The sequence below is a fragment of the Mus musculus genome, chromosome 13 (genome assembly GCF_000001635.26).
Source record: "Mus musculus strain C57BL/6J chromosome 13, GRCm38.p6 C57BL/6J".
Lineage (NCBI taxonomy): Eukaryota > Metazoa > Chordata > Mammalia > Rodentia > Muridae > Mus > Mus musculus.
The window spans coordinates 111759517-111785113 of record NC_000079.6 but is presented as its reverse complement, the minus strand read 5'-3'; the positions used below and the strand labels follow the sequence as shown (position 1 = coordinate 111785113).

General features: G+C 45.8%; 1 protein-coding gene across 3 annotated transcripts in view; it reads left to right on the top strand.

Annotated features, from left to right (window-relative positions):
• Map3k1 (mitogen-activated protein kinase kinase kinase 1) overlaps window positions 1–25597 on the top strand; it is a 71842-nt gene that overhangs the window by 33156 nt on the left and 13089 nt on the right. For all 3 annotated transcript variants that reach the window (NM_011945.3, XM_017315516.2, XM_017315517.2), the window contains exons 2-10: window positions 9096–9246; window positions 12318–12518; window positions 15627–15827; window positions 16521–16637; window positions 17003–17151; window positions 20911–21032; window positions 21534–21615; window positions 21877–22060; window positions 24884–25162. In NM_011945.3, coding sequence (NP_036075.2) covers window positions 9096–9246; window positions 12318–12518; window positions 15627–15827; window positions 16521–16637; window positions 17003–17151; window positions 20911–21032; window positions 21534–21615; window positions 21877–22060; window positions 24884–25162 — 1486 coding nt within the window. The remainder of the gene's footprint in view (window positions 1–9095; window positions 9247–12317; window positions 12519–15626; window positions 15828–16520; window positions 16638–17002; window positions 17152–20910; window positions 21033–21533; window positions 21616–21876; window positions 22061–24883; window positions 25163–25597) is intronic.

The window sequence follows — 25597 nt, the reverse complement described above, 5'->3', positions numbered from 1 at the left end:
CTCTACAGGCCCCTTCCAAAGATCTGAATAGTGGGGCTTTCTTGAGGCAGTAAAGCGGTTTTTAGAGAAAAACCTTCTTAACTTCTTTGAACTTACTCCAGAACTCACGCTTCGGCTGAGAATCAACGGACCAGACAGGTGTAGCTGAACTCGGGCTCTGCCAGCCTTTGGATGGAGTCAGCTCCCATTGTCCGAGGACCACTCCCTTCACTGGGAGATTCGGATTTGGAGCCTTTGCTGACACACACACTAAAAAATCTCCCTCCCTATTTGAGCTCCTGAAGGCAGAGCTTTATGATCACTGAAGCCCTATGTTAACATCTAAGACAGTTGGTGTCGGGTTCTTGTCTGGATTCGCGTCTTAGGAATATTGGCTGCTGAAACGGGGTCTGTAAGCGAAAGCCAGAGCACACTTCATGCAGTGTGTTCCGTTAGAGCAGCACCTCCCCGTCGGGCACGTTCCTCTCGCAAGAGTTGCCACGCTGAGCAGTCGAGATGGCCCTTGTGGGCCTTCTTTCCTGCAGTGCACCTAGGTTTTCACTAAAGGCTCCGAGACAGGCTGCAGCGAGCGGGCTCGGCTGTCTGTTGCGCTGGTATCTCCTGGTCTGCACACAGATGTGGTGTCTGGGAATCATAAAAGCATTATCTCTTCAAATGGTGTGGCCCCTGTGTAGTTTGTACACGTCTACACCATCATCCTTCAGAGGGTCCATGTCTGCCCATCCCGCTATTGATAGTTGTTCAGGCACCACCTCCTCAGTAGACCTTTCTAGAGCTTTCTATAGGTAGTTAGCATCGAGTTGATTCTACTGCAGCGTTGTGTACTTTCGTACTTCTGGGGCCGCAGAGGTGCTGTTCTGTGTACCTTCTGTGCATTTATTTTTATCCTCCTGCCTGAGCCACTGCCCACATGGGCAGGTGTGCCACTCCCAAGTAGAATGGTCTGCTAGCTTTCCAGGAAACCGTTAGTCTTCTATTTCAAGCATCCTAGCTAGCATGCCTTCCCACCCACCAGAAGGAAAGACGGTAGCCCTTGCTGTCCCTCAGGGTGCAAAGAAATTCTTTTAGCAGAGACTGCAAAAGAGTTTTGCATTCTACTTCAGTATTAAAATTTCCAAACATTTAAACCACGCTAATGGGTTTTATATAGAAAATAGTTGTTCAAAGTGCCATGTAATTTAACTTTTAACCACTCTTCCTAAAATCTGAGCTGGAAATCTGTACTAACAGATGGCTTCCCTCGGAACTAGCCTTGTTCGTTGAAGCTCTTAGAAAGACGACACACGTTTGGACCAAGTGTCAAAGGACATCCACGGACTTGGGGTCGTCTTGATGGAAAGCAGAGCAGCGAAAGAGCAGCCACCATCCCTGCCAGTTCCCTGCCTCGTGACACGGGCTCTGGGCAGTGCTCCCAGGTGGAGCACTGGCAGGAGGTAGCAGGCTGCCTTGCTAAGATCTGCACCACACAAGTGGTGGAGACCCAGCCTGCTTCTCTACTGAAGTGTGAGATCTCATTAGGCTTGGCCACCATTGTCTGGTGGACTGGTCCCAGGCCTGGATGAGTCAAGTAGCACAAAGGGGCGGAATTCTTGAGAGGAAATAGACAGGCAAACACTTTAAAAAAAAAAAAAAAAAAAGCATCCTTTTCCCTGCTCACTAAGGAAAAGGATGCGCACAGCATCCCACTCTCCCCCCTCCCCAAGGCTTCTAACGGACGGTCCTTTATCAAGAATCAAGGACACAGCCAGGAGAAATATAAACACTGGAATTTCTAGCAGTGAATATCAAAGGAATACAAGCGTTCGTGGGTGTTTGTGGGGACGGAACAAATGGGGCACAGGACTGTTGGCCCGAGCTCTCTTAGAATGGGCACTCGGGAAGGTGTCTGCGTTAAACCCAACGGCCTTTCTGAATTCCTGCAGAAAATCGTTTAGAAGTACCGTATGAGAATGGATTGGACTTGACTTTAATAAATGTGTGATTGGATGCGGTTGTCTGTCTAGAGGCTTGGGCCCAGCCAAAGCTCAGCGAGCAGAGCTCAGTGAGAACCGCGACCACCTCAGTCCAGTCCCTGGACCCACGCGTGGACAGAGCCAACTCCCACCTCTGTGCACATGTGAGTGTAAAAAGAGTCTAGAAAGACTTGGGCATGTCGTAAACGTCATAGACTTCAGAAGTCACAGGTGATTGACAAGTACGGAGGGGAGAGGGGAACCCGTATAGAACTATTCACTCTTTAAAAACTAATATAAGAGAAATGGATCAGCACTTTAAGATGCTTGCCATAGAAGCTTTGACCACCCGACTTCAATTCCTGGCCTTCTCGGAAAAGCCAGATAAAGCTGTCTGAATCTCTAATCCCAGAAGTCCTGTGGCAAGATGGGAGGTGGGGACAGGAGAAGCAGCGAGGGGCTGTAGGCCGGCCAGCCAGCTGGAGGAGAGGAAAGTGGCAGAGCAAGAGAGCCCTGCCTCACAACCCACATCCGAGGTGGAAAACCTGACTCCTGAGAAGTTGACTGCAGCTTCCACATGTGGACCAGGGTACGCACATGCTGCCACTGGTACACGCATGCACATGCAAATACAAATACATACATGTACCCTCTGGCGCTTATATACACACACGTACATGCTGGCAGTCATGCACGCATGCACACACGTGTACATGCTGGCAGTTGTACACGGTTAATTTGAAAAGTGGTTTATGCTGAATAACTGCTCTCTGACATTTTATAATCCCTGTTATTAACTGTGCACGGTGGCTTTTCACCCAGTCTTACCAAGAGTACTCGTTAAGAAGCAGGAAGACCTTTGGGTATCCTCTGGTTCCCTTTGAAATTGTTCACATGGCCCCCTAGCTAGGTTGGTTGGGCCAGCTACCTTCAGCATCCTCCTGTCTCCGCCTCACAGCCCTGGGCTTACTATGGAGGCTTCTATGACCAACTTCTCTAACTGTAAGTGCTTGGTGCTCATGCATGTGTAGAAAATGCTTTACCCACCATCTCCTAAGCCCCAAGAGTGTTCTGTTTTATTCATTTGTATGTTTGTCTTGTCACCAAGTCTTACTATGTAGCCCCAGCTGGCCTAGAATTCATTCGCTATGTAGACTAAACTGGCCTTGAGCTCACAGAGCTCTGCCTGCCTCTGCCTCCCAAGTGCTGAGACTAAAAGCATATGCTGCCACACCTGGCTCCACGAGTGTTTTTGAAAGACATCGCTAACCCTGGCTCAGGAAATGGGGGCATGGGGTCCAGCCTGTTTTCTTGAGATAAAATTTAAATGCATTTGGGAAATGCAAGAGCAAGTCAATTAGTTAAGGCCAAAACCTTCATGCCCCGAGACACAGAACAGAAGGTTAAACAGAAACACAATCCACGGCTTTCTGACTTTTCTTTGTGTGCTGACATTATTGCTTCTTAGCCATGATTAACCTTGAGTCTGTTTCACCCTGAGCTAGAACTCTTCATTCTGGAGCAAGTCAAAATAGTACAATTGGCCAATAGTTTCTAAGTAAGCGAGCCATAGAAGAGAAGTCACTGATGAGAAAACAATTAACATTATCAAAGGGAGGCCGGCACTGTGGGTAAACACCATGACTTATGATCCCCACGCTCACTGGTGTTTCTCTCCCACTTTGCAGCTGTGGAATAAAAGGACTTGAAGAAACCTGAGTCTGCCGGGCAGTGGTGACACATGCCTTTAATCCCAGCACTTGGGAGGCAGAGGCAGGCGGATTTCTGAGTTCGAGACCAGCCTGGTTTACAGAGTGAGTTCCAGGACAGCCAGGGCTACACAGAGAAACCCTGTCTCAGAAAAAAAAAAAAAATCTCCTGTGACCTTGCTTTGGAAGTGCTAGCCGTTACATATACCAACAGCCTGTGTAGACTTGAGCGCTGCAGTGGGCAGAGGTGGAAGGGCTGCCCTTCACCTTCCTGCTCAGGAGGCCGGCTGTCGCCAGCAACAGTCCACTTAGCTAAAACACAGCTGTCCCAATACTGAAATGCAGATTTTTGGATTTTGTTTTGTTTTTGTGTCTCTATCTGCACACGTTCCCCTCTAGTTTAGTAGACCTGTCAGTACTCATTTCTTTTTTGTCACCGGTAGAAATAACTGACGTCGCGGCTAAGCAGGTTTGGTTTGGTTTTATTTTATCATAGGAACACAGCTCGTGCGGCGCCCTGTACTGAGTGAGGCGTCCTCACATATCCACCACTCACTGCATACTTCCCTGGCTCTCTCTTGGCCCTTTCCGAGGGTCCTAGGCTGTTCCCTTGTTCTCCTTGCTCCTTGGTGTGTGATTTCCTGCTAGAGTAAGCTCTTAGACCCGTCTGGGAGCAGTCTGTGTCTCACGGAACCCGGGTCTTTCCCACAATTTCTCTTCTGGACACCACAGGCATGAAGAGTCTCCTTAGTACAGCCACCCAGAGTCTACACTATTAAAGTAGTTCCTATCTGTGCTAATGAATGACCTGTGCTAAGCAGTAAGATTGTGTTGGGACACTAGTAGTAGCTGCTCCTGCCACACAGGAGCACCCTAATCACAAGTAGAATTTGTGTACTTCTCAAATTCTGGTAGTAAAATGGATGCCACTAAGAGAGAGAGAGACAGAGACAGAGAGAGAGAGAGGGAGAGAGAGAGAGATATTATTAATATAGCCCAGGCTGGGCGTGAAGCTTGCAATCCTCCTGCTTCAGCCTCCCAGGTGCAGTTGTGCCCCAAGCCTGGTTTATAAAATCAGGTTGCCTGCTGAGCCATCCTCTAGGACACAGTTAACCCTTTGTACTACTACGTAGCCTATCAACTTTTTAAAAAATGGTAGGGTTCTGAGCGTCATTGAGCGCCATGTCTATGTGACTTCGTTGTGCAAAGCTGAAATCTGAGCCCGTTTTTGGGATTTTCCCAGAGACTAGAGTGTATTAGGGTGTTTCATTCCAGACTAGGTGGTTTATATTTGTAGATTAATTTAGGAATAATGAAAAAACCCTCTTAATAAATACCATTGAGATCTTGGCTTAGCTGGTTAAAGAATCGTGAAAATGCTTCCCTCACTGAGACATGCCTGTGGCCCTTGGGAGTTACAGCCTGTCACTTGGGGCAGTATTAGGCTAGCACTAATTGTCTAGTAGCTGCAGAGGGACCCAGTGCAACCCTCCTGCCTACTTTTATTGTTCCTCCCTCGGTAGCTAAGTCCTCCCGGAGTCCTGACTTCTTTATTCTATCTGCGCCTACAGTTTTGTTTTACTTAGTTTTTTCTTTGTTACTCTGATCCCACTCTTTATGCAGTGACACTTTTCAAGCATCCTACTTTCAAACTGCAAGATGTCCAATACCATCTCGGTATAGAGTGTCTTTGAACCAAGGCACACTCTTGGACCAGCCAACTATGAACTCAACAGGGAGAAAGCCCCTGGGGACTGCCCCCCACCCCTACACACATACACACCTCTGATACAGTATATCAGTCCCAGCACACTTGGCTCCTCCCATAGGAAAGTGCTGAAAATGCAGTCCGTCCTGTAAGATCTCCCAGTGCTGTGAGGAAACCAGGAATTTAGATCGCGTTGCAATGGATATGTAGCCTGCTAGGATAGAATAGCTAGTGACTACAGAATACTGTAGGGAATTTTGTATTAAAGACGTGAGGATAGGAAACTTTGCAGATTGCGTGTGTGTGTGTGTGTGTGTGTGTGTGTGTGTGCAGACTATCTGCAAAGACATGTATAAATTGTCAGTGTTCTTAGTGCTGTAAGAACGGGGCGTGCCTGGCGTGTAAGGCACTCCAGGAAAGGGGCCTGGCTTATGGAACTGATGAACCCATAGTAAGCTGCTTAGACCCAGACATTAATATAATCATAATAAATAATATAAAAACGACCTCTTCCAAGACAGAAGGGGACTCTTGAAGCACCTAGAGTTTCACAGCCGTACTCCATACGTGTAGAAAAAGCTAGGGAAACCTAACATCAGGCTGAGGGGTTTTAAAGTTCTAGATCCAGCATAAAATGGCCTGGGCTCCATGCACCCGGATCAACAGGAACAGTCCTGTCGGCTAGTGTTTGCCTTTCAAACTCATGTCACTGCAGCCTTGTTCTTGCTCTAAGTCTTCCAGTAGTTCTCCCCAGAAGTATTTTGGCTTTACTAGAATCAGCTAACTTAAAAGGTCAGACATGTATAAACTATTTTAGCTAAAAGCCCGTATGTTTCTAGGTAATAACAGCCATGGTACACTACCCCCCACCCCACACAGTGTGGTTAACCAGCCATCAGAAGTTCCTAGTAGCTTCAAGGCTTCCTGACTATAGTAGCTTTGGTTAAAAAAGGAAGCTCGCATTCTACTGTAGCTGTAGTGTTCCTTGGCTGGCAAGTCGTTGCTGTGTACATGTGCACACACAAATGCCTGACCACTGGAGACCCTGCTGTCTGTCTGTCCGTGGATGGACGACAAGCTAGGAGCCTGCTGTCTGTGGATGGAGCACAGGCGAGGCTATGAATAAACCACAGTGTAAGCACGGGAGGAAGATTTGGTTCCTGCTTTCCACTTCAAGGACAACGGAAGCAGTGTGTGTGTGGGGGGGGGGGGGGGGGTGTTTGTTTTGGTTTTTTTGTGGCATGAAAAATGGGATGTACTGCATGTTTTGTTTTGTTTTTCTGAGATCTCAGCGTTTGCAAATTATACCATTTTACAATCTATGAAGGAAAAAACGGTCACCTAAAAATTTACATGTCATTGCTCAGAGCCATTCAGATTTCAGATGACAGAGTGTAAAAAATGTGCATTTTAGAATTAACTATACAAAATACTTATGAGAAGGCTAAAACTCTTTGTTTATGTTTATAGATTGATTTAGGAATGATGAATTCTCTCAATAAATAACATCAGAGTTCCAGACGTAATCACAAGTGCAGAGTGATAAAAATACTAACATGGAAGTCATTCAGGGCTAGAAGTGGTAGGGAAGCCCTTAGGACTGCTGAAGCTGTTAGTAAAAGATAACTCGTTTCATCTGAGGCAACGGTCACTCGGTACTGCCTGTGCTCTGATGCACAGTGGATCGATGAAGCGTGTGCCTCCGCGTGAGGAGACGGGAGAGAAGCAGGAGTGTGAGCACCTATCTCCTCTGAGCTGCTCCCAGCCTGAAGGAGGCTCCCTGAAAACGCCCAGCAAGGGACCCTCACTTATCAAGGCTCCAGGAGGAGACAGTTGTCTCCAGTAGAGTTTGCAGTTGGAGGGAGGAGGAGACATGTTTGTAAGTTGCAGTGATCACTTTGAAGGAGAAAGAGCTGAGCTGGGAAAGGGTGAACTGACGCAGTCTCTGAGTGGCTGTGTAGAAGTGAATTCAGTGAGAAGTCAGGTGGGACATAGCCTGTCCAGGACACCCCAGAGCCTTGTGTCCTGGGGCTGGAGAAAAGGCAGGAGGGTGAGCCTGGGAGACTGGGGTGGCAGTGAGAATAAGCCAGCTCCAGAGACCCTGCCAGACCTGCGCGCCCCGTCTCCCCAGCAGTTGTTACTGCAGCCTGGAACCTTGTGACTCTTCATGGCTGAGGGGTTGCCCGAGGGTCCTCCGTTGGTTTCCTTCCAGAGCCTTGATAAGCATGCCTTGCTTAGAGTTTTAAGGAAGCTTCCTTCAGGAGGAAATAGGTACCCACTTTCTCCTGTCTTCTCCCTTTACCTCCTGTCTGACTTTCTTACATCCTCTTTTACTCTGTCATCACCATCGTCATGGTAACAACATCACAGTACGGAATCAGCAATGGAAACAAATCCTGCTAAGTAAATGAACCGTCATTTAAGCAGCCTTTCCACCCGGCGTTCCCTCTTGCTTAGGAACCTTTTTTTTTTTTTGAGTAGCAGGATGTCTGCTTTGTAGCCTGCCCTGTCTTTTGCAGGATTCAGGTCAGATGTAGAGTGTCAGGTCAGATGTAGAGTGTCCTTTTCTTCCCACGGGCACCTAGTCGTTTCCGACTGTGTCCTTGCTGTGTGCTGCTTGGGCCACAGTCTCGGTGTTTCATTGGTGTCTGGTGAGCACACCCTCGCCGCTCCTGTGTACCTTGGGTTTCTTTTGTTTTGTTTTTGTTTTGTTTTGTTTCTGTTTGTTTGTTTCACTCAAGCTGCTGCTTCTGAGTTGTGATTAACTGGAAAATTCCCTGACAAGTTCGAAGTTAGCCTTCAGGAGTGAGTTCAAGGTCATCGTTTCTGGTGTTTCTACGAGCGTTTCCCCTTCCTGTCAGCGTACAAAAATCATTATTCTCTAGCCTTACCGGGCTTTCCAAAAATAGCTACTGAAGTTAGCCTAGAATTCTAAAAAATGGGTCCTTCTCCCAGAATACAGGTGCTTAGCCGTCCCCGGGAGCCAGGCTTTGAAGCCTGCGCGCGCACGCATATTTGTGCACGCACACCAGTGGGGATGGGTGCACTTTGCAATTAGCGGTCTTGCAGAGAATGGTGCTTTTAACTACTAGACTTTGTGTAATTAGTTCCCTGAAGTCCCTCGCTTAAAGATTATCTTCATTCTGGTAACTCACTATTATAAAGTGAAGGTCAAAATGTTCGTAGCAGGTCCTTTCCACTCTAGTTATGAAGTATACACCAAGAGCTTCGTCATAGTGATCTTGTTCCAGGAACACGCAGACTTGATCGTGTTGTCTCAGGATATCGGCATGAGTCCTTAGAAAATCTAAAATAAGGGTAGTCGGGAGCTTTCCAAATACCTGTTTCTGGTATATCGTAATATCGGTGTGGTGGGCGGGCTTTGCTAAAGCAATAGCTGATGTTTTGGATTTGTTCTGGCATCTACTAAGAAAGGAGCTGCATTTGTATATTATTAGGAAGCCTACAACTTCTAGGTAGAACCTCCTCTTGTTAGAGATACCGTTAAAGTTGGTGGTAGCAGACAGTGCTGAGCGGTGTGCACGCTAAACACAGAATTCATGATGCGTGGTGGTTTTGTCCCTTACCGCTGTTTTTCTGGGGGTTTGTAACTCTGTCCTTTCAGGCACCTGTCACCAGGGCAAAACAACCAGCTGTTTACTTGTGCTTAGGAATCATGTCTCGCACCTGACGCTTTTCTTGTCCTTATTTCTCCCGTAACTTTAGTCGAGAGATGGAGAATAAAGAAACCCTCAAAGGACTGCACAAGATGGAGGATCGCCCGGAGGAGAGAATGATCCGGGAGAAGCTCAAGGCGACCTGTATGCCCGCCTGGAAGCACGAGTGGTTGGAGAGGAGGAACAGGAGAGGCCCTGTGGTGAGTGCTGTGGGCTCCGGCTCTGGGGAAGGCGGCGCAGGAAGTGAGGAGCTCAACTTCCTGTCGCCTTGAAATAAGGCATAACTAAAACTCTGCCCAGTAAGCCACTTAAGCCGTCACAGGACTGCGTTTGGTGGAGCGCATAAAGGAACCCTCTGACGGCAGGGTCTGTACTCTGAGTAGGTTTTGTACTGGATTCTCTGAATAAAAATTCTAATTGATTTCAGACGCTTTATGTCTGATCAGGCCTAAGAATTGTGCTTCCAGAAATCTTTCAGGAAAGCAGGGGGAAAAAAAAATCAGATTAAATAGACTTGGGGCTAAAGATAAAATTTATGGAGTCACAAGAGTAGCCAGGTTAAGAAGGGAAAGGACCCTGCATCCTGAGCTGTGATTTCCGCTCAGACAGTTGAAGATGCTGTGGTAAAATGCACCTCTGTCCAGACAGAGGGAGAGGGAGAGGCCGCCAGTCTCTGGAAAACGCTTGGCTTATATTTTTCTTTTGAAACAGAAACAGCAATGCATTACACTCCAGCCAGCCCCTGACTAAACCCTGCCACATAGCCTTCTGCTCCTTCCTCATCCCACAGGCATATTCAACATTAAATCAACTAAACACAAAATAAAAATCTCAGCTTTGAAATTGTACTCCATGTCTTAGTGTCCTGCCTGCATGTTGTCTGTGTATCATATGTGGTGCCCACAAGTAATGGGATCCTTCATCATTTCGTTCTTTGGAGAGGAGAGAGAGAAATAAAGGACTAAGCTTAGAAAGATCTGCTGAAACACTTTTAGATGTGAGAGAGAGTGGAGAGGGGCTCAGTTCTGCTCCGTCAAAACTAAGCAGTAGAGAACTAAGCAGTGAACACCATTAAAGGTTAGAGCGTGCTCCATCAGAGCTTAGGGCCTGCTCCATCAGAGCTTAGGGCCTGCTCCATCAGAGCTTAGGGCGTGCTCCATCAGACCTTAGGGCCTGCTCCATCAGAGCTTAGGACCTGCTCCATCAGAGCTTAGGGCGTACTCCATCAGAGCTTAGGGCGTGCTCCATCAGACCTTAGGGTGTGCTCCTTCAGAGCTTAGGGCGTGCTCCATCAGAGCTTAGGGCGTGCTCCATCAGACCTTAGGGCCTGCTCCATCAGAGCTTAGGACCTGCTCCATCAGAGCTTAGGGCGTACTCCATCAGACCTTAGGGCCTGCTCCATCAGAGCTTAGGGCGTGCTCCATCAGAGCTTAGGGCGTGCTCCATCAGACCTTAGGGTGTGCTCCATCAGAGCTTAGGGCGTGCTCCATCAGACCTTAGGGCGTGCTCCATCAGAGCTTAGGGCGTGCTCCATCAGAGCTTAGGGCGTGCTTCTCTTTAAGCTCCAGGAGCTGGAGTTATTCTACAGTGCTATATGGCAAATCCAACCACATTAATGCTATATTATTTAAAACTAATTTTCTCTCACTGTCTACTTTCTGGCAAATGCTTAAATACCTTGTATGTGGGGCAGGAGGAAAGAGAGAAGAGATGTGTAGAGTAAGTGACATAACCTATAATCCTTGAGCATAATTGCCCATCTCGAATTCTGTGGCTTACAGATTTCAAACTATCCTTAGGAAGTTTACTTTGTACTTGGAAGGTCTAATTATTTTTGTTTATTTATTTATTTTTATTCAGTTGCCTTTAAAACCTTCTTAAAACACTAAATAATAAAAAAAAATCTCCAAACAGGAAATTGAGGCTTACACCCATAAGTAAAAGCAATGTGTAAAATAACACAAATCCCCTGACGAGCAGGTACCAGATGGATGAGGTGGGCAGGCGGGCAGTAAAGACTTAGGACAGATGAAGAATGTAGGCTTGGGCCAGCAAGATGGCTCCATGGCTAAAGGGCTCGCCAGCCCAGACAGTCAGGGTTTGCTCCACACAGTGGGAGGAGAGAACCAGTTCATACCAGTTACACTCTGACTTCACACACAAGTAAAGAAAGAAATGCAGTTTCGGGCTGGAGAGATGGCTCAGCGATAAAAGACTATAAGATGCTGTTCTTGCTAAGGGACTGAGTGGCCCCTGACCCCACATCTGGTGGCTCACACCTGTAACGGTAGCTCCATGGGAGTCCCTGTCTCTGTCATCCTCAGGTCCCTGCACCCATGTGCATGCTCCCCCATAAATAAAAATAATGAAGATAAACCTTTTAAAACTACAGAAAGCTTTAAAGAACGTAGGTTGTGTTATCAGAACGTAGGTTGTGTTAATGAACGGTAGGATTGGAACGAAACGTGAGGGATGAGTGAGCAGCCCTCAGATGGAATTGTGCCGCACATAGCGGGAGGTGCGGGAGTGCACAGTGTAGACTTCTACTGTCCTCAGGCTGCACAGCCCAGATCTGGTCGGAGAGGCCTATATTTAAACATGGCAGTAACAGCAGCAGGTTGTGTAAATTGCATGTTTCCAATTTAAGAAATTGGTCTTTAAGCTTGAAACTGCCCTGGCTTTTTCTAGCCCCTTAATCTCTCTTTTTCCCTTTGGCCCTGAGATTTGAACCTAAGGCTCCATGCATGCTGAGAAACGTCTGTACCACCAGGCTGTGCTGCCAGCCCTTTCCTGCCTTCTTGAGCTACACTTTAAAAATATTGTAAAATAACAATTTTTATGATAGTATAAGACGATCAAACTGTATTTAACGAGTTAATGCCCATTGTTGTTTGTATTGCCTACACTTTTTCCAAATGTAGAGGAATAGTTCTTCAGTTTCACTGAATAATCCTTGAAGTGTAATTTTTCTGCATTTGATTCCTAATTTAAGTTGATTGTGACTATCAAATGAGCTAGAGAATGCAGTAAGTAGCAGTTAGTTCTTCCGTAATTTTGTATGGTAACCTTAATTAGTTTACACATGACATCTGTGTAAGTAAAAGAGTGTCCCACACCAGTGACATAAAGTCATACCAAATAAAGTGTGACCTGTTACCTGGAATATCTGTGTTAATATTGTATTAAAAACTCAGTTCATTTTCCACCCTGTGATGGTCAGATGTGCTTCTCGTATATTGTTACGTAAAATAATGAACTACTTTCAATTCAGGTGGTGAAGCCAATCCCTATTAAAGGAGATGGATCTGAAATGAATAACTTGGCAGCTGAGCCCCAAGGAGAGGGCCAGGCAGGTTCCGCTGCACCAGCCCCCAAGGGCCGACGAAGCCCATCTCCTGGCAGCTCTCCGTCAGGGCGCTCGGTGAAGCCGGAATCCCCAGGAGTGAGACGGAAACGAGTGTCCCCGGTGCCTGTAAGTTAAGATTCAAGCCCAGTCTGTTCATGGCTGTCGTCTTTGGCTCGTTCACGACACACAGAGGGTAGCCCAGCTGTGCCAGAGAGCAGCAGCTTTCAAAGTGTGATCTGAAGTGATTCACAAGGAGCACGGGCCCTAGGTCCCAAGATGCTCTTCTGTCAGGTCAAAACTAGGCCCCTGAGATGCTCTGTGGACACTGGTCAGGTCAAAACTAGTTTTATACAAAAACCAGTGCTTTGTCTGCCTTTTCAGTGCATGAGTAACTAATAAAGTCGCTAGTGCCCCGCCCCAGTGACAGTAGACTACGACATCAGATTCGGGGCTTCCCCTTTATTAGCACCTACGCATTGTGTGAGTCATCGGCCTTGATACCTGTTTTCATATCTCCTGTCCACCTGCCTTACACTAACCCCTCAGAATTCATGCTCTTCATTGCTATGTATGGCCTATGAACGGAAAGGGCTACTTTGATTCAAGAATGCCTTTGTGAATGAAATAGAAATTATGTTTCTTGAATCTCAGTGTGTATTAAATATTTATAAAATGGGATGCTTGCATAAAGCACTTCTGCCGTACCCTAAAATGTGGTCACCATCTCAAGGAGAAGCATTTATGCAGCTGCTGGAGCTGTAATCGTCCTGTTCTCGCGGAACAGAATCATTCATTGAAAAAAAAACGGCCAACGAAGTACGGTGGCGTGGACGTGTATTTAGCAGACGCTTTTCTCTAAAGCAAACTAAATGAAACTGTCTCTTCAAAGAAAATAAAGTATTTTTAACCACTGATAAGATTTGAGGTTCCTAAGCAAAAATTTTAATTTTACAAGACAGTTCCCACCGTGTTTGACCATTTCTCAGTATTTAAACCTTTCTGAGACAGATGATATGAAAAAAAAAATTTTTTTTAATACTGCATGATTAAGTATGTCTTTGTTACTTAGTAAACTGGCATTTCCCAGATAACTAAGTGTATACTGAAGGGAAATGATTCGTAGGACCCATTCAGGACATACAGTGTACCCTGTGGAGTTAACGCGCTAGTAAGAAAAGGCAGAGACAGTTCTTTGCTATTCCCATCGCAGCTGCCTCCATTGCTGGAGAGAGGGCTCAGTAGCTGAGGGCACTTGCCACTCTTCCTGCTCCCACAAGGTGGCTCCAGCTACGTGTAATCCACCGTTGGGGAATCTCATGCCCTCTTCTGGTTTTGTGGGCACTACACATACACAGTACAGTGTTCATCGTGCATGTGGGTAAACTTCCTGTACACAAAAAATAAAAGTAAAAGGATGTAAAGAAATCAGAGACTGCTGTTGGAGCTTGGGGTGGGTGTGATGGGCAGCTATAGTGTCATAGAGAAGAGGCTTGCTTTCTCTGAAAAGGCTCTCAAAATATCCCTTCCTTTGGAAGTCAGATTCTTTTTTTTTTTTTTTTTTTTTTTGTATGTGTGATTTAATCAACACATATCACAGCAGACCAGAGAGCTTTTCAAGTTAAATCAGACATCAGAGAGATAAGATAGCACAGGGCAGTAGAGACCCTAGTGGTGGAAATGCACTTCTGCGTTTGAAGAGTGAGCGAATGACGCTGTGCACAAGGAAAACCTTACGTTTCCCCGACTATTTAAAGCACATAGATCCGCCCAAAGTAGACTTTGATCACTAACTAACACCGGTGACGACTCTGTAACTGGGACCGGCTCAGACATTTGAGAACTGGGGACAGGAGCTTCTTCTCTGCTCCTGATGGCCTCTGCTCAAGCTGAGGGGGACTTCTCTGATCACCAAGGTGGGGGTGGGTGGGGTGGGGGGTGCTGTTGGTGGCTGCCTCCTGGAATGGCTGCGGGACCAGAGCAGAAGCTGCTGTGTGCGGGATCCATTCTCAAATCCATGTGCATCTTGATTCCATGAGGCACCAAAGGGAAGGAGGACCCTGGCTATGGAGAGACAGAATCGTGCCTCTCTGTGCCCCTTGCCCCAAACCACAGTAAGGACGAGCTAGGCACCATTAGCCTGAAGTTGTTTCTATACTTGGAAATCAGACTGAGCTTTCATGGACTGCAGACAGACAGACAGACAGCCAATTTGTTGCATAGCTGAGGTGTGCCTATCACACACACACACACACACACACACACACACACACACACACACACACACACACACACACGGCCAAGGCTCCTTGCAGCCAGTCCAGCAATTGCTTCACCTTGCTTTGTGTTCGGCCTGCACAGGCTGGCTGGACATTGCTAAGTCGTCTCTCTGATGACTCCAGGTTTTGAGTCTGCCCAATCCATGGGGTGCTTCTTTGCTCAAGTAATCCATGACCTGCGGTTTCTCTGTTAGCCCCAGGCTTTGCGTTAGCCCCAGGGATACTGGTGGGAACATTCACATACAAGTTTGTTGTGTGGACATGTTTTCACTTCTCCTCAGTTCATACCTAGGGGTGGGATTCCTAGGTGGAAATGTGACATTTTCAGAAACCGTTACACCGGCCCTGTCCCACCACCAGAGGGTTCTGGGAAGCTTTACGGTTTGATGCTATTTATGCCGTTGTTGCAACGGTCAGGCCAGGCATCTCCACCGACCATAATCTCTACTGGGCGTTGATGACAAGACCAAGTTCCGGTCTTGGTCTTGGTCAGCCTTGAGGGGGCGTTGTAAAGGAGAAAGCGCCTGCAGGGTTCAGGGGAGGGGGGTCCATGGGGGAGGGGGCCTGTGGGGGAGGGGGCCCATGGTAGCAGTTGTGAATGCAGTCATGGGGAGCTAAAAGCCCAGAGATTGCGTGTTTACAGTCACTGCAAGAAACGGTCACTTTATGCCTTTAGCATATGCTTTGAGCTCGCACGGTACTTTAAAAGACCCAGGGTTATGGAGTAGTTTATAAAATGACCATATGGTTGTCTCCCAGGCAAAGAGTTATCATCTCTTCTAGGAATGGCTGAGATTCTAAAATGAGTTGTGTCAGGTTTCAGCATTTTCTTCCTCCGGGAAGCTGGTTTTTTTTTTTTAATCTGGGAATATAATCTGCTGCATGGCTTTCTGGTATGACCGGTTAATTTCTTATCAAGAAGTGAGAAATTTACCTAATAAAAAACAATTTTGTGAAGTTCCAGAGTGGCAGAATCACACCACCCCGAAGAGCCCCGTCACCGGATGGCTTCTCCCCGTACAGCCCAGAGGAGACGAGCCGCCGCGTGAACAAAGTGATGAGAGCCAGGCTGTACCTGCTGCAGCAGATAGGACCCAACTCTTTCCTGATTGGAGGAGACAGTCCAGACAATAAATACCGGGTGTTTATTGGGCCACAGGTAGTGTCCAACACTATTTTATATTTCACTGGTATGTGGTACCGTTTTTTAGCCTGCGTACTAGGAAATGGTTTTTCTTCTTCTTGCATGTGTGTGTGTGCGTGCGTGCGTGCGTGCGTGCGTGCGTGCGTGCGTGTGTGTGTGTGTGTGTGTGTGTGTGTGTGTGGTTAGAAACTGTACAAGTGTCACTTCATCCCGGAGGTTTCTTTGGATTCTTCGTTCTGTTGGTGGTGTTTGTTTTGTTATTGTTTTCATTTTGCAACAGAGTCTTAACTGTGCATCTAGCTTATTTCAGATTCGGTTTGTAGCCTAGGCTTGCCCTAAATTCACAGTGATCCTCCTGTGTCAGCTTTGCAGCCACTAGAATTACAGGCGTGTCTCTGCCTGGCTCTCAGTTTTATAAGGTCCTTACCTGAGATGCGCTCTGTTTAGTAAGTTAAAGTGAGTTTAAAATGCATCTAGGCTGTGCATGATGTTTTGACTGTAGCTTAGTATCTTGAATAAAATAAATTTAATCTATCAAATACATTCATTGAAGGCAGATTAATGCATGGGGATGTATCTGTGTCTTTATGTGAGAATGATGAAGAATGTTAGTAGAAACGTCAATAAAATCGACTTGAAACTTCAGAGCATGATAACTAGAACCATTCTCACCAATGTATTCACGGCAGTTTTCCTTCTCTTCTGCAGAACTGCAGCTGTGGGCGTGGAGCATTCTGTATTCACCTCTTGTTTGTCATGCTCCGGGTGTTTCAGCTAGAACCCTCTGACCCCATGTTATGGAGAAAAACTTTAAAAAATTTCGAGGTAATTTTTCAACATACAACTCTGGGGTAAAATTGGCAACAGACTTGTATGGTACATCGTGAATTTTACCAAGAGCACTGAATGAAATAGACGGTGACCATGTTGGGCATGTGAAGCTACAAAAGAACTATCTGATGCCTTTAAAGGTTCCTTGGTGATTTCCTGAGTGACAGATGGTTTGGTTTTCCTTCTCCTAAACTGTAAAAGGCAGGAAGCACTGTGCTGCGGTTAAAGTCGCGTTCTTACGTTGGAAGCTCTTAAATCAGCTCTATGCAAACTTTATGCAAATAAGGACGAATAATTCACCTCTTCATGTGCATAATTGTGGCATCCATATCATTGACGCTGTCTTTTTCCAATGTTAGGTTGAGAGTTTGTTCCAGAAATACCACAGTAGGCGTAGCTCGAGAATCAAAGCTCCATCCCGGAACACCATCCAGAAGTTTGTGTCACGCATGTCAAATTGTCACACACTGTCATCGTCTAGCACATCCACATCTAGTTCAGAAAACAGGTTTGTACTGGTCACAGGGTGGAGCACTGATGTACTGGCCACACCATAATTCTAGGGTTTTTTTATTTTTTTAACTTACTGAATTGCTAGACAATGATGTAGTTATTGAGTCTTGGCTTTTCATGTTCAAATCATAGGTAAAGGCTATTAAAGGTCACGTGAAGACGCTTTGCTCTCCACACTACAGCACTGGAAATGACGTATCAGAAATTAACATAATGTCCACTCTTGTGAGAAAGCAGGCGGCAGGTGTAAACGAATGAGAGGCTGCTCTGTCAGACATTACTGTAGCCAAGCCCCCGACAGCGCTGTTCCCTCCCGTTCTTATGTTGGGTAGATTTTGTCACTGTTCCACAGGTAATGAAGCTGAGGCAACTGTAAGGTAGAAGGAAACATCGGTAACTCTTTTATAAATAAACTGTCTACAAGGCAAAGCGGTTTTCCAAAATCACTTTTAAGTATGGGATTTTTATATCTATACCATCAGTACTCCGGTCGTATCTGTTTCTGGAGAGTCTGTACCTGGGAGAAGGTGAGCTTGTACTCGGTCAGTAGGCAGGGCAGCCGTAGGATAGGAGGTCACCATCACTCACGGTTACTGCATACAGTCTACAGTGCTTCACAAACGCTCCAAGGCACGGTGGCTGGAAAGATGACCAAGACAAGCTCCGAGGGATGCAAAACGCAGCCTAAACGAATAGATGTGGGTGTTTTAAGTCTCTGGTATTCTGTGGAGACTGTTATCTGCTCCGTAACAGAACTTTCTGTTCTGTGGCACCACCTCCTTGGTGTAAAAATGAGATGATTCGGTTACTGCAGAAAGGAGAGCAGGCATCTGTGTCCTTGGCTCCCTGTTTGAGAAGCACTGGCTGTGGGAGGTCTCATCTGCATCCCACCACAGACCCTCAAGTTCATAACTGCCTCGGAGTTAACTGAGCGGAGGGAAGTGGTGCTGAGGCCCACTGAGCAGATGTTCATCTGTGGAAAACACAAAGATTTGTGAAATGAAAGATCTCCTGGCTTCCTTAGGTGTGGATGAAGCCAGAAGAGGCGGCATAACTCGTTTAAGTCATAGCATGGCCAGAGTGTGGGTATCTTGACTCCTACCCCAGGTTTCTTTCTGTTTCTGAACAAATGGGGAGACTTAGGGAGGTCTCTTCTTTATCAAGCTTCAGAAACCACACTTATTTTCTCTTTTCTGTTGAAGAAAGAAAATAATGTTTAAACCTAGATAGCTAAAGCTTAGATCAGAAGTTCCTAAGGTGAGCAAGGACACATTGATATGGGACAGGAGCCGAAGTGTCCAGGTGCATTGGTATATCAGCAGTGTGGGCACAGAGTTTGTCATGTTGTGTAATTTGTTCCACATAATCACATATTTTTATAGAAAAAATAAGTAATAAAAAGGACACCTAAAGGGAGAGTCATCTGGGGTCTAATTTTATAAAAATTGCAAATGATATCTCAAAAAAGTAGAAAATAGAGAAGGAGGCTCTAGAGGTGGCCCAGCAGTTAAGAGCACCAACTGCTATTCCAGAGGACCCAGGTTCAATTCCCAGCACCGCATGGTAGCTAACAGCTGTCCATAATAACTCCAGTTCCAGGGCATCTGACACCCTGTTCTGGCCTCCACAGGCACCAGGTATGCATGTGGCACATATACATACGTACATACAGGCAAAACACTCACATGCATGCAATAAAAATTCAAAATAAACAAGATTAAAGCATACTGAAAATATACAAAACCCTTCTAAAAACTGAAAGCGCAAAGGTGACCCTAGAAAGAACATAGTCATGAAATAAATTTTTTTTGTTGTTTTTGTTTTATTTTGTTTTTCGAGACAGAGTTTCTCAGTGTAGTCCCTGGCTGTCCTGGAACTCAGGCTGGCCTCAAACTCAGAGACCCGCCCGCCTCTGCCTCCTGAGCGCTGGGATTAAAGGTGTGCACCACCACCACCCGGCTCATAAAAGAAAATTTTGAAGAGGCTAGTAAGCATGTCAGTGAGCCCAATAACATTCTGAAAAATGCTTAATAAAAAGCACAGCAGAGAGACGAGGGAGGAAGGAAAGGGTGAGTCCGAGCACAGTAGGAAGGCGTCTGTGGGTGGGGATGCATGGCGAGTCCAGGACATTGTGCTTTCTACATCATAAAAATAACATTTATGAATTTTTATTTAAAAACAAATATTTATATAAAATTTTTTATTTCTCCATATAAGTGAATATACATATATGTGGGGAAATGGCACATTTTACTTAGGTAATTAAGGGGACTTTCGTAATGCAGCAGGCCTGTTCTTGAAAGGCACTCCACTGTATGAAAGTAGTTCAACCTGGGGGGGGAGGGGGGGGCAGAAGGAGGGTGGTTTCCTGAAACATTTTCATCTCCTGCGCTAGAGCAGGCACTACCCAGACCTGGTGCATTGAAGAAATGTACCATCTTCAGTAGGTTTTATGTGGCCTGTTTGTTATGTGTGGCATAGTGTAGTGAAAATATAGAAAAAGGTTTAAATAGCCAGCGACGAATGAATGATTAAAGCATACCCACACCATAGCCAGATGTGGTGACGCGCATATGATCCACGCGTGCCGGAGGCTGAGAGAGAGCTACAGTGAGTCTGAGGCCATTTGGGCTGAGTAGGGAGTTCCAGGCCAACTTGGGGTACACAGAAGGGCCCTGTACACTGCACTGCCCCCCAAACATGTCCATGTTATGAATATGCCATGTAGCCATTAAAATGACACCCCTGGAGACTACTGAGTACTATGGGAAATATTGATAAGTGAAACCTTATTTGAGTTCTATTGCTTACTTATACTGATTATATAATATGAAATTATAGGTGTATAAAAATTAGGGCAGAGTTATAATGGTCACTAATAGTGTCTGTTATTACAGCTATGACATATACTATTTACTATTACAGTTATGTCATTTTCTTTAAGTGCTTATGTCAGTCATGCCCTAGTAAGCTCAAGTAGTTTTCATTGATAATATGAAAGTGAGTGGAAGCCGGGCGTGGTGGCACACACCTTTAATCCCAGCACTTGGGAGGCAGAGGCAGGCAGCTATCTGAGTTCGAGGCCAGCCTGGTCTACAAAGTGAGTTCCAGGACAGCCAGGGCTACACAGAGAAACCCTGTCTCGAAAAAAAGTAAGTGGATGTGGTCATTGTCCATAAAACTTTATTTATAAAATAGGCCACACGTTGACTGGATAACTTTCCCTTTGATACTCATTGTTACGTATTCCTGTGACTTCAAAAACATCAAAAACTAGACTAAAAAATGTTTATTATGATTTCTTAAACTGTAAAACTAGGAATACATTTAGAGTGTCAGTGGTACACAGATACATATATAGTTAGAATCTATCAAATCAGTGAACATTATACCACCATGATGTGTCCATGGCTGGTCAGAGGGATCATTTCAGGGATACGAACCTCCTTTCGTGGGTTGTAGTTCCTCCATTCACAGTAGGGACAGTCTAACTCACATACAATCTGTGAATCCAGTTCCGTGGTTCTGCTCCTGAATTCCTATGTGTTAACAGGCAGGAGGTGGTGTACATCTTTAATCCCACCACTCGGTAGGCAGAGGCAGACGGATCTCTGAAGGAAGGAAGGACTGACTGCCCTGCAGTTGTTACATGATCACATGGTGTCGTCCAACGGGAATCTGTGGCTAATGGGTGCTTATTCCAGAGACATCTTCCGGAGTTGGGCGCTTAGTGTTTTGCTTCTTTCCCTCACAGCATCAAGGATGAAGAGGAGCAGATGTGTCCCATCTGCTTGCTGGGCATGCTGGATGAGGAGAGCCTGACTGTGTGTGAAGATGGCTGCAGGAACAAGCTGCACCACCATTGCATGTCCATCTGTAGGTGTCCCCTCCCCGACACTCAACCTGGCTGGGCTCTGCTTGGCTGCTTTACTCGGGGTTGTGGGGACATTGTCTGGAGCAGAAGGGAGTCCTGTTTAAGCTCCATGTAGAGTTTCTACAGACTGGGCTATAGGGTCTGTGTAGATTGAGGAAAGGAGTGTATATCCAGGATTGCAGGTAGAAATGGAAGGAACATAGGCTGAAAAGCTCCCAGCCCAGAAGCTGTGAGGACAGAAAGGGTGGAAGACCTGGACAGGCTTTCCAGAGGGTGAGTCTGCAAGGCTAGCCACAGAATGGAGTGGGGAAGATGCTGTGAGGGATGCTCAGCACAGCAGTGTTATCACGAGTGATGGTAGCATTTGTACAAGCATCAGGATTGACTCCACTGCGGTGTATGAGGCTCCTTCTATATCCGTCTTACACTAACCATCATGAATGCTTAGGACTTTATGCTTAAACGTTGACATTTTCATGATATTTTTCCTTTATATTTTTCAGGGGCGGAAGAGTGTAGAAGAAATAGAGAGCCTTTAATATGTCCCCTTTGTAGATCTAAGTGGAGATCCCATGACTTCTACAGGTAGTAATTTTGAATATCTGATTTGTATATGTTCAACAAAAAATTAAAATGATGTCCTCTAGGCCTTCATGGTAGTACACACCTGTAATCCCAGCTCTTGGTGGAGCTCAGGCAGGAGGATGGTGGGTTCAAGGCTAGCCTGAGCTACAGCAAACCTGGTCCCAATAAATAAATAAATAAACAAACAAACATAAATAAATAAATGGGGGGACTTATATCTGTTAATATCTTGTGGCTAAGTTTTGTTATTTTTCATTTTAGCCATGAGTTATCAAGCCCCGTGGAGTCCCCCACCTCCCTGCGAGCTGTCCAGCAGCCATCCTCCCCACAGCAGCCCGTGGCCGGATCACAGCGAAGGAATCAGGAGAGCAGTTTTAACCTTACTCATTTTGGAACCCAGCAGATTCCTTCCGCTTACAAAGATTTGGCCGAGCCATGGATTCAGGTAGGTATCCCTTTATGTAATTCCCAGAGAGTCCTGTTGGCCATGTCCCGTGTTTGTCCCCGTCCCTCAGCTGTTTCTGATTTAGGGAAGCACTTGGCTTGTGTGACTCCTAGCATGCTAAAACCTTAAATCTGGCTCCTGGGTTATTATTTTCTATATTCACGTTGCACAGCCTACATTTTAATGTTCCTTTGTAGTTTCACCTATCTCCTGTGTCTCTTCCTAACCTAACGTACGTAAGAGGCCGTGCAAGGGGGGAGTTGCAGCCTTTCAGAGCTGACTTCCCCCGTGTAGTCCCCGTTCCTGGCAAGTGTGTCTGCTGTGCACCTGTTTCCTGCTGTGCAAACCCAGTTTCCCCCTTGTGTGTCACCCTGGTACACAGCAGGCACTTGCTGAGAGGACGCACGAGGACTCGGGTTTCTCAGGCTTGGGTGTTTTGGTTGCCTTTTCCTCCTCGGAATGGTTTTTCATCCTCCGTGAACTTGGGTTTTGGTTGGCCAACTTATAAATTATTTTCGTGGTCACTTGAATGCTTACTGTACTATTTTCAAACGTAGGATCTATAGCCAGTGCTTCCAGTAGATAGTATAGTGAGATAGGAGTGAGGTCAGATAGCACCGTGTGGCTAGTTGGCAGGCTCTGGGTGCTGGGCTGTTTGTGAGGCACCTTAACTCATCCAATGGCTCTGATAGAAAAGGGCTGCCTTTCGGCTTCGCGGCCCCTTCTTCTGCGGTCTTGAAATGTACTCTTCCTGTTAGCCACCCGCTCCTTACCAATCTGATAAAATCCACAGAATTTATAGGCACAGCTTAATTCTCCCATCTGGTTTGTGAGCAGTGTCCTGCGGAGGCACATCTCCTTGTTTATTCTCAGCTATGCGATGGCACGGTTTTGAGGCTGTCACCGGCTGTGTCACCGGCTTTACCTTAGGACATCATGGAAGGTTGATTAAAGCTGAAGCAGCGCAGAAAGCTCGAGGCTCTGGCTGGCTCATTCTCCTTAGAGTTTCTTTGTAACAGAACACATGTAAATACATCAGAACCTGTTCCCCACCCCAGAATTGGGTTAAACTTATCTCTCATATTTAGAAGCTTTCACGTATATACGTCGTCTTAGACATTAAGCTTACTTTTTGCTAATTGGTCATGAGGTCAATACCATTTACGGTCCTCCTGTAGAGGAGGTTTGGGGCCTGGTGCTGTAGCCACACAAACATCAACTCTGTTACATCATTGCCCTTCGTTAGTATAAACAAAGCATTCTCTAGTCTCACCTTTCTCTTCTGGTCCCACCTGCTTCATCTTTTCCTACAGGCCAAAAGTAACATAAATTTCTGTGGCTTTTATCTCTTAAGAAAAATATTCTGACTTGAAGTCTCCACACCACTGATATTCCTGCTTTTCCTGCCTTTTTTAAATAAAACTTTGCTTCCTTCTCTATAAAGTATTTTAATCAAGAATAAATATGGAGTTCTTTATAGTTTTTTCTTTTTTTTCTCTCTCTCAGTTTTAGTGTTTTGTTTTAAGATGTATTTGTTTTATATATGTGAGTACACTGTAGCTATCCTCAGACACACCAGAAGAGGGCATCGGGTCCCATTACAGATGGTTGTGAGCCACCATGTGGTTGCTGGGATTTGAACTCGGGACCCCTGGAAGAGCGGTCAGTGCTCTTAACCGCAGAGTCATCTCTCCAGGCAAGGTTTTAGTATTTTTAAGCATAAAGCAAACTATGAAAATGAAGCTACCCAGTTATTAGAACTTACTCGAAGCTCTCCAGTGTTAGTTCCCATGGTTACCAATCAAACTTGAGTAAAGGTATGCCGTGCTCTAAGTGTTAGAGTAACGAGCGTTTCAGACTAAGTGCTGCTGTGCTTTAGTGATTTCTATTGTTTTTGTGACCAATTGCCTGGAAGAAGTAACCCTAGAGGGAAGAATGTGTTTCAACAACTGAAGGGAGCAGCTAACCTTGGGGGGAGGCATGACAGGAGGAGCTAGAGTCTCACTGCATCCACAGACAGGAAGCAGAAGAGAAGAGCTTATTTCTCCTCACTCAGCCCACGAGCTGGTGCTTAGCACATTTACGCTAGGTCCCCCGCCTCAATTAACATAATCTGGAAAGGTCTCAACAGCTATTCCCGCAAGTTTCTAAGTCCCATGAATTTGACGGTCAGGGAACTAGGGTGTGACGCCCATTTCTCCCTGGATGCTATTGGCCATCGACGTGAAGGGAGAAAAGGGAGCAGAGGCAGAGAGAGAGCAGAGTTTGGACGGCTGTGAGTATGGACGAAATGACCTCCAGAGTCTGCTACTTGGGAGGCTGAGACAGGAGGATTGCTTGAGTACAGGAGTTCTAGGCTATAGTGCGCTCTACCGATCAGATGTCCACACTAAGTTCTGATGTTTACACTTAAGTGTTTGCCATTTAAGAACGGGAGTCTGAGTATAATGTCCAGCATGCTATAGAAAGCTGGGTGTGTTGATGTACTTGCAATCCCAGCTCAGTGGCCAGCCAACATGGCCTAGTTAGCCTGATAGAAGAGCCCATCTCCAAAGAGAAAAAGAGAGAGAGAGAGAAGTGGACACCTCCCGAGAACAACTCATGAAACTGACCCCTGCCCTCCACACATATACATGTGCATCCATGTGTGCACACAGAATTTGTATATAGTAATTCCTCACTAGAAAAACATTGACAATTACAAGTATCTGTCAGATACAGTAAAGACTTGAGAGGTGGCCATGTTTTCTTTAATCATCAGAAACTTGTTAATATAGCATTGGGTTCACTTATTTCTCATCCCGTTGTGTTTGCTTGATTCAGGTGTTTGGAATGGAACTCGTTGGCTGCTTATTCTCTAGAAACTGGAACGTAAGGGAAATGGCCCTTAGGCGTCTTTCCCACGACGTTAGTGGGGCCCTGTTGTTGGCAAACGGGGAGAGCACTGGAAACTCTGGAGGCGGCAGTGGGGGCAGCTTAAGCGCGGGAGCGGCCAGCGGGTCCTCCCAGCCCAGCATCTCAGGGGATGTGGTGGAGGCGTGCTGCAGTGTCCTGTCTATAGTCTGCGCTGACCCTGTCTACAAAGTGTACGTTGCTGCTTTAGTAAGTATTTTATTCCATAACCATATTTTATTTATGAGTTTTCTTTCTTTGGTCTTTTGTAGATATCAGTTATAAAAAAACAAATCTTCTTTACCTTAACTTTAGAAAAATCCAAATTTTTTTATCCCATACTCCTAAGAAATTGCAGTATTTCATTTTGTCTGTTCATATAACTTTACTGATCTTGATGTACTCATGATTTCTTATGCACTGTTTGCTTTTCTACCATCTGGTGGTAATGTCTTGCTGTTCATATAATTTCTTGAATATATGACTGCATCACATATGGCCAAGTTAAGACTTCTTGATGGCGTGTATGGTAATGCTAAGCCAGGAATCCAGCCCTTGAAAGGAGAAAGGGGAGCATCGGGGGTTAAGTTGGTCTTCATATTGTGAGAAAATTCAGAGGCTTTTTATGGAAAATGGCCCCCATGA